Source organism: Pseudopodoces humilis, chromosome 8 (genome assembly GCF_049639895.1).
Source record: "Pseudopodoces humilis isolate 2021_Gansu_Grassland_sample_001 chromosome 8, ASM4963989v1, whole genome shotgun sequence".
In the NCBI taxonomy this organism is placed as follows: Eukaryota; Metazoa; Chordata; class Aves; order Passeriformes; family Paridae; genus Pseudopodoces; species Pseudopodoces humilis.
Window position 1 is genome coordinate 33809599 of NC_142207.1, and position 16860 is coordinate 33826458.

The 16860-nt window shown below is 43.0% G+C and overlaps 1 protein-coding gene across 1 annotated transcript in view; it reads right to left on the minus strand.

Annotated features, from left to right (window-relative positions):
- Positions 1-16860, minus strand: part of ERBB4 (erb-b2 receptor tyrosine kinase 4) — a 337006-nt gene that overhangs the window by 12684 nt on the left and 307462 nt on the right. Inside the window, exons 22-25 of the mRNA XM_014257738.2 lie at positions 16448-16523; positions 14354-14500; positions 13030-13127; positions 11209-11379 (exon numbers count right to left, since the gene is read on the minus strand). Coding sequence (XP_014113213.1) covers positions 11209-11379; positions 13030-13127; positions 14354-14500; positions 16448-16523 — 492 coding nt within the window. The remainder of the gene's footprint in view (positions 1-11208; positions 11380-13029; positions 13128-14353; positions 14501-16447; positions 16524-16860) is intronic.

Consider the following 16860-nt stretch of genomic DNA (forward strand, 5'->3'; position numbering starts at 1 on the left):
TCTTCCCCAACACTGCTGCCTGCACATTTTTTTACTTCTTTACTGTTTTTCCCCATGAGCTGATACCCTGTGGCCACTGCTCCATTAAAACAGGAGGCAAAGGAAAAAGCTCTGGTGCCATTTACTTGGCTTGAAAATTTAATACAATTGTTTAAGTGTCCCTAAATGGGCTGGCAATTGCAATGTGAGGTCATAATTTTGCAGGGTTCCAAGATTACCCTCAGACAACTCTTATTGGTCAGGACATGAATCACACTGTGAGAAGAAAATATATTTGGATTTTACCAGGTGAAACATAAATATCTTGTTCTGTATGTGCAATCCAATTTACTTTGTTGATTTTTGGAGGGGGAGGAGTTGTTGTTTTTGCATTTAAAATACTACCTTGAAAAAAACCAGCAGTTTTCCCTTTACTGAAAAGCTCTAGTACTTTGGATTTCTGATCCTAAAAGACTCACCAGAATTATCATCTCTGTCTTTTTGAGATAGACAGAGACCTTAGTGGCTGGTTGCTCAAAGACCTCACTGAATAAGCCTACTTAAGAAAGCTCAGCTTGTACACTAAAAAAAAAATAAAAATAAATGTATACTGGCTCCCTTTTGATGGTTTAATGTGTGTTATATCCATTAACATCCATTGACAGAGGAACTCATCACACTCCAGAAGGAGCCTCACTTTTTTAACTGCCCACAAGCAGCCCTCCTCAGAAATGCCCAAGATTTCATCCTGTACACCACATGATTGAATTTTAGCCAAAAACATGACAGAGCAGAGAAAGAATAAAACCCAAGAAAATGTCTCCTCAGGCCTTTTTCCAAGGCCTTCTGGTATAAATACCAGTGACACATCAGCTGTTATATCAGCCAATGTTTGTATAAAATGAGCCCTGATCAAGGAGTGGTAAATAACATTTCTGTGAATATTGGCTTGTGTTATTGCTTTCTATTCATTAATTTCATTTTCCAATTCCTTGCCTCTAAAATCTCCTAAAGGTAAATATCTCCTTTATAGCAGGGACATAATATTTTCTGGCTGCATCTTAAACTGTAATGAAATCAAAGCCTTATTGGGTCCAGCTCCCTTCCACTGCAGAGCTGGTTTTCCTGGCCACCCACAGAAATGCTGATAGGGTTGCACAATCATTGTTGTTTCTTGCTCTTAAACTCACAGGACTGAAAGATTTTTCTCTGCTAAAGGCAAGTCTTTTTCCAGCATGAATGTACACACATGCTTGAAGCCACTCTGATACTGCCCAAAGTGCATAAAACCCAGTTCCTTCCTCCTCTCCTTCTGCTCTCCTACACAAAAAGTACCAAACACAGGAGTAAAACACTCCAGCCTTCTCACTGGGATGCTGCTCCCCAGTCCTGTTCAGGGTGCTCCATGCCTCAGGCAACCCAGTGCTCACCTGCTTTGAGCAACACCTCTTTGTACCTTTCATCAGTCCTGTGTGCTCCCAGAAACAACTCACTCTCCTCCTTCCCCTGGAAACTCTTCACCTCATTTCAAACCAAGGGAGTGCCCAGCTCCAGTCACCAAACCAAGGCATCGTGATACGTGAGACCTTGCTGCGAGCACCAAAATTTCAGCAGCTCTCCAGGAAGGGTGGCTGATTTATGGGAGTGGATCTGGATAATGTTTTGGGATGGTCTGGTGGGGCTGCAGGCAGAGCACACAGTGCAGCATCCCTCCAGCCCCCGAGCAAACTCCAGCTACATTCCAAGGGAGCAGCCTGGTATTTACAGCTGATCCAAACTGAAATTCAAATAGGAAAGACCATTCCAGGAGAACAGCCACCTCTGCTTGGCTGCAGTGCTGCTTCCAGAGAATTTGCAGATTACTCTGCTCTGCTCCAGACAGCAAACATTTCTGAGATGAAAATCAAAGGAAAAAACACACACCATGAGATCACTGGGTGATGTTAAATAGAAATGGAATGCTGTTCTTATAGTAATTGCTAGAAGGTTTTGCAGACCTCTAGGGGTTTCTGATCCCAGTCCCTGCTCAGAGAAGGGTCCTATATAAAAAGAAAGGATTAGACACCTGCCTGGGCTGTTAAGGTTCAAGCATACCCATCCCTACAGCTCACAGCACCTGACACAAGCCTGGCATTCCTTGGCCATAAGGTTGGGAATCAGGGAATCTTTATGGGAAATTATTCCAGCCCCTTTTCCAGCAGTACCTTTTCTCAGAATGTGTCACATGTTTTAACTTAAATGTTGATTACAAGTATAGAAACAATATAGACATCAGTCTGAATCAAGTGCTTGCTCCGGTCTCCAACAACTGCTCCTTCTACAGTCGAGACACAAAACATCCAGCTTAGATCAGCAAGGGGAAAAAAATAAATAAAAGAAACAAAGATTAAGTATTTTTCTACCCCTAAGCTTTTTCTGGATGGTGTTTGCCAGAGGACAGGACAGAGCTCTGACTCAGCTCCCATGGGCTGCCTGTGTCAGCTGGATATGCCAGCCCATGTCCTGGCAGAATGGTGGATTGAAGACATCCCTGAACCTGCCCAAAGTCAGTGTGGATGTTTCAGTGGCCCCCTGGGTTCAGGTCAGCCCTGACCAACTTCTTAGCTTCAGATAAGTCATCACCACTTTCTCTTGCATAATTTTGTCTCATAACATCTGTGTGTTTTCATACTTGCTAACTCTTTTAGAGCAGTCCATATGGTAGGGATACCCAAACTGCCTTCTAGGAGTAATTTAGTCTGGACTGTGAACAGTAAATGGCATTTATCAAAAACAAAATCTTGGCATAGTGCTGTGGGAAACATACCTATACACAGCACAAAGTATTTCCTGTGCTGTTACTGGAAAATACCAGATATAAACCATTTATTTTCAGTCTAACCCTTCAAGTAGAGAAGCCAAAGATGACTACACTGCCAATGAAAGTAATTTCTTAAGAGATGCACAATCTGGGCACAAAACTCGGTATCCAGCTACATTGACAGGAAAAGGTGGGTGAAATGCTTTTCTGTAGCCTCATCTCTTTGAGCCTGATACCTGGGCTGGAAAGAAAAGCATTCTCCAGCTGTATGGCACCAAAGGCTTGGAAACCCACCTGTTCTCTGGACTTCAGAAACCTGCATCCTTCCTGCCTTCAGAGGGGCTGGCAAGCAGATTTCAGCTGGCACAAAATGCACTTTGATCTAAGCATGACACAGGAATGGAGACACAAGGACTCCCTTCACCTTTTACTTTGTGTTAATGCACCTGAGTGTCAGAGGGCAGAGCAGGAAGAGAGACTGCTGGCATTGCCTGTCTTTTCCTTTCAATCTCCTTGACTCCCCCATCCTTCCTGTCACCCACAGCTAGCTTTCTGTCACTCTCCTTTTTAATACACTCCCCAAGACACTTTACAGTAAATGGCACCTTTTAACACTGAGCCAATTCCCCACAATTTGAAAGGGATGTGGTACCATTTCCCACCTGTCCTAACAATTCCCTGTGGGACAGAGGGGTCAGCACTGCTCCTGCTCCAAAACACAGGACCAGCAGCATCTCCTTTTCTGTACAAACCTCAAGCTTCAAATCCCAAAACAGGGAAAGGATGGAGAACAGGACCAAAACCACAACACACCCATGATTTTTGATTGTGACATGGAAGACAAAAAAAAAAAATAAAAAAAAAAAAGGCACAAAAGAAACTTGATGAGCGATCCTGGGAGGAGCAGCAGCCCCCTCCTATGTGCAGGCTGCACTGCCATCTTCCCCAGCCTGTTTTACACAGTAATCAAAGGATATTCTGAGCCTCTCAAAATGCCATCAACCCTCATTGAGAATGAAATAGAGCACATCTCCATCGAAGCCTTTACAGCAGTAATCATTGCCACATGCTGGCCTGAACAGGGAGCTTTTACAGACAAAGATGGGTTTTAAAAATAAAATAAAAAAGCCTTCCTAAAATCTGAATAGAAACTTGATGATAATCTCCCAATTTTATTATGCAAGGGGGAAAAGAAACCCATAATTGTGCCCTCTTGGTCTCTTAAAGCAAAGAATAGGCTTCTTGATGAAATGCTGAGTTGATTTAGAGCAGGGCTGAGGTTCTGGTGGCAATAATAGTCTAAAAGAACTAACCATCCAGCTGATTTGGATAAAATAATCATTTTTCAACATTCTAAATCTACACTTCATCTGTGCCTCCTCCCACTTCTCCCAACTGCATCTTTTGGAGAGTCTTTTTATAGCTTTGAGAATTATTTTCCCCTCCCGCAGCATCCAAGAGGAAAGGCAGACTCTTTACTCTGGCTAACAAAGGGCATTTTTTAGGCTGTGCTGGCATTTAGCTCCATTGCATCTATGTTTAGAAGGTACAGTATTTAGTATTTATTTTATTGGTTGCTCTGTAGTCCTCCTGCCACCTGGGAGTCCTCTCAAAGCATTATCCCAGGAGTCCCACTGCCCTGGGACACTGAGCACTCTCCATCCTGGGGGGCCAGACTGGTGTTTAAGGGGCAGCTCCCTGCAGCTCTGCCTGGTGCACCTGCAAATCGTGCCCCCCTTGTATTTTTTATGTGCTTTTATTATTTTAAGAAAACCACAGACAGTGTTCCTCACACATGGATATTTTCCACTAACAATTTCTGCTTCGCATCTCGTCACAGAAGGAAAATTTTCTCCCAGTTCTCATAATTATTTCCTGACTCTCAGTCCACTTTTCCATCTACTGAATTATGTAGAGTTGTTTAGCTTGCTGTTTTCCAAGAATGCCTCATCAGTGCAGTGTAAAAATATTTATTACTTTTTTTATATGTATTGACTTTTTCTTTTCAGGATATAAAAGAAAATGGATCAGCTGTGAGCTCTCTCTACTGTTAACACAGCCAGCAGCTATTCATGGATCAAGCAGATGCTGCCTGATTTTAAACCAGTTTATATTAAAGCTCAGTGAATTTACATGCCATGCATCAAGGATGGAAGCAACACAACACACAGCTACAGCCTCTCCCACTGATTCCATGGAGCTTGCAGGAAGTACTGTGAGGTGGTGATTTTGTTATTAATCCATCCCAAAATCTGTAGAAGCCAAAATACCATTCAGTGCTTTAGGAAAGTCTCTAGCTCTTTATGCCTGACTGTAAAGCTGTATGCCTGAATACAGAAGCCTGAATGTGGCAGGAAATAGCTAATGCATTAAAAAAGCCCTGTTTTAAGGCACTTCCCTGCAAAATCATGGGTTAATTTGACCAGTTGGTCCTGATAATCAGTTCAGGCTGAGAAGGGTTTACTCCTTGAGACATATCACTGATTTCAGCCAGCCTGGCTGAAAAGCAAGAAACTAATGGCCATACAGCACTTTGAAAGAATTCTCTGTGAAGACCCAGGAATCATCTATTCCATTTGAGTCCTTCCTGTGATTTTTTTTCCTTTCTCCTCTAGCAAGCCTAGCATGTTTTACAAAGGTGTACATACAAATACACACGTTCTAGATATGCTTATTTTGTAATGAGCTTTCCTTTTTTTATGTAAAATACCAAAGTAATTTTTCTTGTAATATATTTTACAGTGTATTTTTTCATGCTTATTCTCAGTACTTCTTCACCCTGAGCAATGAAATTAGGTTGACTAGTATTAGTCTTGGTTCATCTCCTGCTTTTCATGGACAAGGTTGGCCTGGTGCTATCCACACTTTCAACAAAGACTAGAAAGTAGACCCAGAAGAATTTTCCAGAAGAAAAAAAGTAAACAGGTAAAATGCTCGTGATGGTGTGCCAGACACCAACTAAACACTAACAGCTCCTGGGAAGTGCTTAATGCAAAAGGCAGAGCAGAACAGACAGGAGCCTCCTACCACCAGAATGTCATTAAAATTTAGGAAGGCAGAAAATGGGAATTGGAGCTCTTGAAAGGAGGCTTGGTGGACTTTCAGAATTACCCTAAAGGTCTGAAGGCAGTAAATGCAGCCAGTGGCCTAGACTCTCTTAGGGAAATACACAAAATGTAGTGTTTAGCAAAAGACACACAGAAGGGCTTCATACAAACTTCTCTAAGTAATCATGCAGTTTTAAAGAAGCAAGAGAGCTAACACAGAGTTACTCAGTGTAATCATCTGAAACACTGTCAAATGCTTTCCATCAATGTCTAGTTCGTTTACAAGACCATCTGTTCTGGCATTGGAGATTTTATTGCCACACTTGCATAAGGAAGTGACAGAGGCAAAAAAATGACTACTAAGATTTTCAGGAAGTTTTTGATCACCTTTTAAGGAGCAGCAATTAAAGAAAAGGGATAGAAATAATTAAAGAAGACCACAGCCTGAGAGACTGCCCTAAGAGGTATCAAATTTAGGGGAGGATTTGGTCATATTATTTTTTAGGGAAGATACTGCAGAAGCAGAAAGATGGCAAACACCACAAACAGATTTTTAAAAAAAGACATCTGTGTTGTCATCACTTAACAGCAAACACATACAAATGGTAATATCCTGTTTAGCCTTTTAAGCAGAAGAATCAGACAATCACAGAATATCCTGAACTGGAAGGGACTCACAAGGATCACTGAGTGCAGCTCATGGCCCTGCACAAGACACCCCAAGAATCATACCATGATAACCAGAGATTTCTTGTAGCTGGAAGCTCCTTAAATCTAGCACAAGAAAGTTCATGGCAGGCAGGAGCAGAATCCAAACCCTGCTGAAAAGTCAGCATTAATTGCCCAGTGAAACTCTGATGTATTTTCCATCCCACCTGATACAATCAAGACAACCTTTCTGAAAGACAAACTCCACCCCAAATAGAATTTCTGCACTTGATGCAGAAATTAAGAGACAAGAGACTCTTGTCTGTGCTATGCCAGAAGTTTGGACAAAATGCTTTTAATGGCTCCATGTAGGCTGGATTTCTCTTCACATACATTTTGGATTAACTTCAAGAGGAAGCAGTTTTATTGCCATCAGTCCCATGGGGCCAGGACATACCTGGAGAAATTACTTGGGCAGGAACACTTAATTGCCTTCTCTTAGAGGAAAAGAAATGGGGAGCAGGTGCTGCCACACAAGAGGAATCATGGTCAAACCATGACTCCCTCCTGGCTTCGCCAAGGGACAAGGATGCTGCACTACCAGACCTAAGATACTGCTCAGAGAACTGAAAATTGGCTTCCAGTGTCCCACAGTCTGCTTCAGCCAAGCAGGATAGTCTCCATGGACATATGGATGAGACATCTCTGAAAAAAAATTGCTTGATATTTAATTGCAGGGTCTGCAGGTGCTTCCATGATATAAAGTGTATGGAACAAAATTACAAGGACAGAATCTGTGAGTAATAAACAGCATAGACAGTTTTCATCAGGAATTAGCCAAGGATTTAGAGCAGAAAGCATGGTGGGGCACAGAGAGTGCTTGCTGTATTAGCATTATCTCTGCACACACAGGACAGCACTCATTACAAATACCTGAATGAATCATCTAATGGATGTGAATGCAGGACACTCGAGCGCTAGCTGGGGTCCCGTGCTCCTGGAAACACTGCCCAGGATTCAGCTTATCTCTCAGAAGCACAGAGCTTCTCAAACTCTGGTTTTCTGGAGTGTCTCTAGACAGTGGAAAATAAAAACTGGAAAAAGCCAGAGACAAAATTGCAACTGAAGAGTTTCAGATCCAATGAAATAATTCAATTTAGCTTAGGATGGTAACTTTTATTTAAAAGCTGCAGCAGTCTCAGAGTGGACTTCACAACAGAGGCCACTGTTAAGGGTCAGAGCCTGTGCAGGGCTCCCAGCAGCACAGGTAGGTCCCAAGGATGTGCCAGCATGGAGCCAGTGTGGATGTGATGGAAAAGCTGTGTCTGAGCCTTGCAGCTTCATAAATCTGTGTAAGCCCTGGAGGAAGAAGGGTGTGAGGCTTCCTGGGGAGCTGGCAACTTCCCAGAAGCCCTCCCTCTCTCCAGTCTTCTACCCAGCATCTGTGGTGCTGATGCACATCCAAATGGCTCTTTTCTTCCCGTGGGCAGGAGTGTTTTACACAAACCTCCTCCAGTGGTGCCTCTCCCACCAAGAGGCTGCAAGGACTCAGACCTGCCACCGCCACAGGGAAACTTCAGGGCTTCCCTGAGAAAGTAAATGCTCCTGTTCTTCATTCCTTGACTTCAAAGCCTATGTGTAAGAAGGTTCATGATCTCCTTGCTTTCTTCCTGCCCTCTTCTGTCCCCATGGAGCCGTGCTGCTGGAGCGTTCAACCAACACTGCCAGCAAAGAGAAGGAGCACAGTGCCCTGCCTCACCCCTTGCTCACTAACACTGCCACTGGAACAGCTGAGGTAAAGGATCTTTCATGCTTCTTAGCCCTGAAAATGGCCTGGAGATCATGTGGCTCTTAGCTGTGTGTTTTCCTTCACCAAGCTGCCTCACAGTGTCCCACACAATGCAGTTTGCCAGACAGAGTGAGCACAGCTGTGAGCTGTGTCCATTCCTTCGGTGTCCATGGCTGCAGCAGCACTCTCATGGGTTTGTGTAGTATCAATATGCACTCTGCCAAACAAGCACAAACAACAGACTATCCAAAGGAAACACCTAGGCAGAGCCAGACAAGTGCAGATAGGGAGCTCTGACAGCATTTCAGTTCCGTGTGATTCCTGCAGCTGACATCCATCTGTACTGAACTATGCACAGCAGATGCACTGCTACCTTAAAGGAGCAACTGTGTCATGTTTAAATCAATCTTCACTAAAAAAACAGTTAATGTGACAAGAAACTGAGTGCTGCACAAAGGCAACAGAAATGTATGTGGCTTTCTGCATTCATGAATTACCTCCAGAAAACACCTGTCTGCACAGGAAAGCAGGAGTGCTACGATGGTGCAGGGCTTCCAGCTTGGCCCTCTCTGACCTCTCTGTCTCATCTGGGTCAGACAGCTTGGCTCACAAACTGAAAACTTTTGGCAAAGGGTGATTCCAGCTTTGTTTAAATCTTAGACTGTTGTACAATGCCAGAGAAAAATTCCCAGCAAAAGGAGCTACTGTGAAGAGGATAGAGTCTTCTTACTGTTGTTAAATTGAATTGCAAAGCAAAGCTCCCACTGTCTTTAGTGGTACAAGATCACAGTTTCAAACCAAGGTGGGAAATTGTGAGCTGAGGAAAGGAGGTGTCACGTCAGGAATGTGATGGAGTCTCTCTGTATGGCAAAAATAAGGCCTGGGAGCTTTTCTGCTTTCTGCAGCTCTGCTGATTTCAAGGAGATCACATGTGTGCAAGTAGCTGCAATGGTGTGCTTTGAAGTTGGGAAAAGGCTTTGTGAAAGTTATTTGCATTTTCATATAATAACACCAGCACTAATGATAATAAAAATAAATGCTTGTGTTTTCATTCCATGAATATCCCAGTGACCACGTTGTAAATGAATCTTCCAGAATATTAGCTCTAGGATTTTTATTGGAATTCCCTCAGCTCTACTGGGCTCCTCTACTGGGCTGGTACCAAAGGCAGAGGGCAAAAAGAGCTGTTGAAAAAGCAAGGACATTTTTCTACTAAGCTTTTCTCCTTTATATGTGTCCCAGTGTTTCCAGCAAATATGGGAGTGAGATGAATTTAGCAAACCCAAATTGCCAGGCCCTGGCCTCTGAGCCCTGTGCTGGTGTAAATGGCAGTGCTCCACTGTGTCAAACCAAGCTCCAGGGATTTACATCCCTGTGACAGTGAATACCTTCCAAAAGTAGCTGCTGTCCTCCCCTTCTTTCCTCAGAAGTTAGCAGGAAAGGAAACCTATCCAGAGACAGCTAGTGGTAAACCTGACTCATCTCAGATCACCATCAATTAACTCTTGGAGCCACAAAAAGAAAGTTTCTCACTTATTGCTAAATCATTCACTGTCTTTCAGTGATGCAGGATAAATGCTACATGAATCCAGACATCTCCAGTTTCCTCGCCTTTAAAACAGCAACAATTTCCTTCCAACGTGACTATTAGGATCAGATTTTGTCCTTTTTATTGCCAGAAAGCACTGATTTCCTCAGGAGAGGGTAAGGAGCTCCCTGTGGGGTATGGCCAGAGCATGGCTCCTGGCTCAGATTATCCACTTATCACTCACCTCTCCCATCTCACATGCTAATAATCAGTTCACACCTGGCTATGAACTTGGAACTACCTCAGCCTCGGATAACTGTCCAAAAGGTTCTAAACCGTGAGGAATAAACATCAGCATTTCAAAGGGACTAAATATTTGATCTGTGGCTAGGCCCTAGTTAAAACACACCTGATTGCCCCTGTGAATGCCCTCACATTAGTAATGCTTTCACCACCTCTTAGCTGTGTGAGAGGGGTGACAACTGAGCTGTGAAAAGGCTGGAGCCAGGCACAGGAAGAGGCAGAGGTCAGACCTGTTGAGGAGGGAAAGCTGATTCCAGACACATCTGACCTGGCTCCTCACCTGCAGCAGGGCACAGACGTGTGGGACAGGGTTCAACACCCCAGAGCTCACACAGCAGGGCTGAGACTGCTCTGCAGCTGTCAGGAGTTAGTGGATAGAGAAAGACATCTCCAGAAAGTGCCTTACCCTACTGGAAATGCCCCATGGTGGGCAGCAATGTTCACCCAGTAACACAAAATGAACTCTGGGGGCCTCTTAGGTGGTGTCCCTATCCCTTAGATGGCTGGAGTTGTGTCAGCTGGATCCCCCCTGAGCACTCTCTGTGCCTCAGGTCCCCCTGTACAATGAAGAGCATTTCCTCCCTGCCAGGGAGGGTGCAAGGATCAGCCTGCCAACATCTGCCATGTGCTCAGCACAAACACATTTGGGAAGGGGAGGTACCAAAGCATCGCCTGCCAACAGGAAAAGGGGCTGGCTTGAAAATCTGGCTCCAGACACAAGAGCTACATTATCTGCATACTCCAGCTGCCCCTCAGCCACATCAGTGGCAGCCCTGCCAAGACAACAGGATGGCAGCACCAGGGCTGTGGACTTCCTGGGCACAGCACAGCGCAGACACAGCGCTGCTGGACTTCAGGAGCCTCAGCTGTGCTTTCAGGGCAGGCAGCTCAAGCTGAGCCTTTGTTCACTCAAGGCTGGACTATTAATTTAGTATTCAGCAAGGCACAACTCCCTGGGAACAGGGAGCCCAGTGACAACATTTTTATAGCCACTCTCCTCACAATGGGGGCTTGTAATTCCCAAGGCAGTGCTGGCCTGTGTTTCATTGGTGTGCTTAAATCTCCACCTGTGCTTTTATAATAACCAATATTTTCAGTCAGAGCTTGCTCTTACCCTGTTGGAATCAATTCTTGTCCTGGAGGTGTAGATGGGAGGAGGAATGTTGAAGGCTTGAGGAACAAGATACTCTTCAGCATCCATCATATCTTCCAGGTCTTCCTCATCAAGGAGATTTTGGAAGAACTTGCTGTCATTTGGGCTTGGGAGCTTCATACGATCATCTCCCTAAACAGATTTTATTGAGAGAGGAAAAACATCAAAAGGTGGATTAATTTCCCAAAGAGAGAATTTCAGCCTTCCTAATGCCCTGGCAGCCAGGCTGCAGGGACCACACATGCTGCTTTGTTTGTCCAAAAGCACTATATCCACATAATTTGTGGGTTTGTTTTGTTGTTTTGTTTTGGTTTTTGCTTTTTTTACTGGGAATATGATGACAAAAAGGGAGTAACTGCATGAATCAAGCAAAACCATGTTTCTGGCATTCTTGTGATTGAGCTTTTATTCTTTCTTCTCTCTTTTTCCCATACAAGATCAGTTTCTTACCCAAGTTCTGACATATTTTGTGAAATATCTCAGCTATTTAGGGTCAAATAAGAGGGGTGGGGAATAACAAGGAAACTGTTGTGTCAGGATGTTTGCTTTATTTCAATTTGTACTCAGAGGGGCTTAGAGGGTAGATTTCCCTCCTATCTGTATGGAAAGTTCTGCAGGATGTGAGAGAGATGAAACATCCACCAGACCATGCAGGGCAGGGGGAGAAACAGGGGAAAGAGGTATTTGGAGTAAGGAAACGTGTCCTGTCGAACAAAATCTTTTAATCTTTTTCTGGGAGACGTAAAGTGGCTCTGGCTGCACTTCTGGAGGCTCTCCCACCAGGAGTTCTTACATCAGTGTGAAGCTGAGGAGCACCTCTGTCCTGTGCTCCATGATGTGGAGCAGCTACAGCATGAGACAGAGCAGGAGAATATCATTTCCTGGATCAAACCATGCTCTGGTCTCTGGAGTTTCACCATCACCTCACTTTTAAGTTTTCATTTTCCTTTGAACTGCTCACACACTGGGCCCTTACCTAAGAACTTTACACTTATTCTGTGGCTGCAGTCTGAGCTGTAATAAACACAAGCACAGATCTAGGCTGCCACAGAAATAGGCTGTTTCAATTTTTTTTTTTAATTTTTAATTTTAATTTTTTTAAAATTAGAAATTGTACTCAGGCAAAATTTTTAATTTTAATATTTTTAAATTAGAAATTGTACTCAGGCACACCCAGCTCCAGATACCTGTACTTGCCAGATGTCACCCTGCTGCCACAGGGCAGATTCATGGGATAAACCCATGAAGGATGAACCCCTCATAACCCTGTCACAGGGATGTGAAGCCTCCAGAGCCCTCAGAGTGTAAGGAGAACAGAGAGGGGAGCTCCTCCCTAGCATTAGAGGTACCAGTGTGACACAACTCGCTGTCTTCTAAGCAACTTTCATGTTTAGGCAGTGAAAAGAATCCTGCTTGTGATCTCAGCAGCGCAGGGAAAAGACTCAGCCTAACCAATTTTAGAACCAAGGAAGCCCTTGGTGTAAAGATAGATCCACTGTCTGCCAATGGACAAAATTTGTCCCCGTTTTCATGAGGGAATGAAGAGCACTGAGCAGCTTACAAAGCCAGAGACTCATCAACACGAGCTCAGGAAATGAATTTCAGACTGCTGTGTTACTAATATTCTTATTTTTGAGGTACTGACACTGTCCATTCTACACACTGTGGTCACTGTTTGCTTTAGGTTCAAGAGCACCTTGAACCTCAAAAGGCTCACAGGCAACACCCCTAATGGTTGGGTGTCACAGACAGAATTCTTTTTCCCACCCCTGTGTTGCTTACCTGAATTACCAGGTATCTCTGAGGGTCTCGAGCCATTCTAGAGAATTCAGCAGCCAGCTCCTTGAATTTTGGCCGACTGTCAGCATCAATCATCCAGCCTGGATGAAAGATGAGAAAGAAAACAGTTCAGTGTCAAGGGTGGGAATCATTTTTTAAATGCACAAGTTTGAAGTGCTCGATCGCACTGTCCCAAAGAAAAGTCGCGATAAAGAACCCAGAAGAATGGAAAGTTAGAATTCTAGGATGCATAAAATGGGGAACACCTGGTTTTGGCCAGACTAAATTGTTCCTTACTGCATGGAATTTTTCTTAATTTGCTGGGCTCCTCTCTGTCCTGGAGACCACAACACCACCTTGTAATTTTCTCCATCTTGCACACTTAAATATCAGCACTGACTGACTTTTATTAAGGATGTGTCTCACCAGATGGGACATTTTTGCACTCAGCCAAGCCCTTGCATGATTTAATTTCCACACCTCCATGCACACTACAACTGCTTTCAGAAGATACTTAATTTACTTCTAGCTGTCCTTTCCGCTTTTTTTTTTTCCAGGGCTTCTGTGTACAAAGCAAAAGGGAAAGGAGTATATATGATGGATGAGATGTCTGTATGTTAATCTCACTTAAATTAAGCCAGAAATATCAGAGAGATATTTCTAATTCTTTTTAAATTAGAAGCATAACCTTGGAGGATACTGTCATTAGAGGGGGTATCTCGGAGATAAAAAAGTTGGACGAAACCATGAGAAGATTTTTTTTCCTTTTTTACTAGAGTAAAAATATTCATAAATTTTTGTAGTGGACTTAGAATGATAAAAAATAATCCTCTCTGTAGCTTTTCTTCTATTAATTTTACTTTTTATTATTACTATTGCAATCATCATTCTTGCTACTAACAATAAAACATTCGTGATTTCTTTCCTCAATATTTGGAAACGGGATTTCTCCTCACAGCCTTCTCTGGCTGGGTATCCATGTGCCATAATTATGTTTAATACTATCTTTTTTACATCAGAATCAATTGTCATGGAAATGACAAGGGTTTACAATAACAATCATACAATTTTGACTTCACAGCAAATACATGAGATAACATCTGCCAGTAATAAGGAGCTGAGCTAACCGGGCCCTTCGTGGCTAACGATTGCAAAATTGCAAAAGACGTGCAGACAGTATTTAAATGGAATTTACAGGATGTTGGGAAGCTTTTGTTTTGCAGCTTGCTCTGTTTCCCAGCTCTGTCAGAGACCACCCATGCAAATGTTCTAAACCAGTGTCCCTCTGGAAGTGAGCATAAGGGTAGCAAGAGTGGCAATTCCTTACACTTCACCATCACCATATAAACATCAATAGTGCAGATGGGGGGCTGGGGCAGCCGCTCTCCCTTCTCCAAGAGGTCAGGGATCTCTCGAGTTGGGATTCCATCGTATGGCTTCCCACCAAAGGTCATCAGCTCCCAGATGGTGACTCCTAGGCAGAAGAAAGAGCGTCAGTGTTTGAGGTCACACTACTCAGATCCCCTCACAATCTCTCACAGCAGAGTATTCTGGACCAGTTCTGGGCTGCAATCCCTTCTTCTTCACCAGTGCCTGGAAAAATTTGGACTAAGGGGACAGGAGGAGTTGAGCCAGTGGCTGCACGGTGCTTAGCTGCCATCTGTGCTTAAACCATGATGGTCTGCCACTTAAAAACTGTGGGAAATGGTGAAACAGCACTTTGTGGTAATCTTGAAAAGCAGCTTCCCTCATTTTTATTGGTGTAAGAAATGGCATGATAGACCTGAGGCACACAAGAGAGACAAATGAAAGCTGGTAAAGTAAATTGGGTGCAGTAACAAAAGAAGGCATCACACTCTTTTATCAAAAAGGGAAATGAATGCCTGATCTGCTCTATTATTTTAAGGGGAAAAAGCACAGATGTTCTCTAACTTAGAGCATCAATTTCCCACAAAGGTACAGCACTGACTAACATTAGGTCACTGGCTTTTCTTTTTAAGTCATTCACAGCCACTGCTATCATTTTTTTCCCCTAAATCATCTTATGGATCTGAGTTTACAGTGGTGCTGTACTACAAACCCAAAATTCTCTTTTTGAAAAGCCATAGGATTCGTTTTGGCTTCAGAGCTGGAAATAAAGATGGTATATCATAAGTAAAATAATTTGTGTCCAGACAGAATCTTAAATATTGAAAATGGTGCTCTCACACCATTTTGTTTAACTTTTATTTGAGTTGCAAAGGTCATTTTAAGCACGCCTCAGATCAGCACCATATTTTGACAACTGTCATTCTAATGTGAAAAGTGATGGGCAAAATCACCACATGAGTAAATCACATTTATTCCACCCTCATTTATCTCCTTGTTAATTTTTTATGGTCCTTTACTCTCTGATTTTAGATATTCTGGGCTTCCTGCATTTAAAATTAATTTCATGAACGAAGGCATATTATTTTTTTTCCTGAGTGATCCAGGGTATACACAATTTGAAGAGAAAGAGCAGCTTTATAAGATCAGTTGAACTCTCTCAGGCTTTTTTTCAGCTGGCTAGAAGAGGGCAGCTACCCAGCCACAGCAAACAGTGTCTTTTGCTGCTACCCACAGGTAAAAGTGAGTAATGAATAGAGCTGTACACCCTTTTGGTTCAAAATGATATGGCAAAAGGAAATGCAAACAGGACTCCATAGCCCCAGACACTGCTGCAAATTTCCATTGACAAAGGCATAAATGATTTTATTAGTAATAGTTATAGCAGATAAACAGGCAGAGACCTCAGCAGATGTGGCAAACAGCTCATCTGAAGAGCCATTAGCAACACTGAACAAACACCTCATTTCTCAAATATGACTTTGTGTGTGTAGCTCACCAATTCCCAAGTTATCTGTGAAATTAAATAGATGCTTGTTCTAGTTAGTTTGGAGAGCTTGTCTCTTCCTTTTATTTTTTTTTCCTCTTGCCATATATGCCCTGTATTATGACAAATTCCCTTTTATCTGACTCTAGGTAGAGAAAGTCCCATAAGCCTGAAAATGTTTTTTGACATTCATGGCTTTTAGAGTTGAGCTTTTCAAAGACTGCTGAAAATTGTGACCTGCAGCTGTATTTTTATGAATCTGTGGCTAAGCTGAAAGAGGTCTTCTTCTGTCATAATAATCAGCCAAACTGCTACCAGACCAGACCTTGAGGCACTCACCCCAGCAGGGAACATCATGATAATATATTTCAGTGAGCAGGGAAGTAACACAGGAGACAGTAACAATTCCTGCTTAGAGTTACACATTTAAAGGCAAAAAAAAAGCCCAAAACCTGAAGAGCAAACGCCTCTGGAATTAACTCCTTTGAGAAAAGAGGATAGCTTTAACATACTTGGTTTAATGCTTTAAAAGACACAACTTTTTAAACTGATCAGGTGAAGATTTACCATAGCTCCACACATCACTCTGATGGGTAAATTTCCTGTAGTGTATGCACTCCAGAGCCATCCACTTAATTGGCATCTAGGGAAGGACAAGAGAAATGCAACCTTAGAAATACATTATTAAAACAATGCAAACAGATCCTCTACGAAGACAACAACTTCCTCCCTGCCTCCTTCAAGGGTGAGCTTGAAAAAAAAGCAGCACTATCCCCCAGAGGAAATGGCTTTTCCTTCCCTCTTGAATGGGGCTGTGCCTCCTAAAACTTGGAGGTGAGAAAGATGAACCAGTTACCTGCAGACCTTCTGATATTTACTGATTCAGAAGTTGTGGAACAACTTCTTTTCATCAAACCTGTATAAAGAGGGACTGGTGCAAAAATTTCATATAATTCCCCTGAATCTGAAGAGCAGCAGAG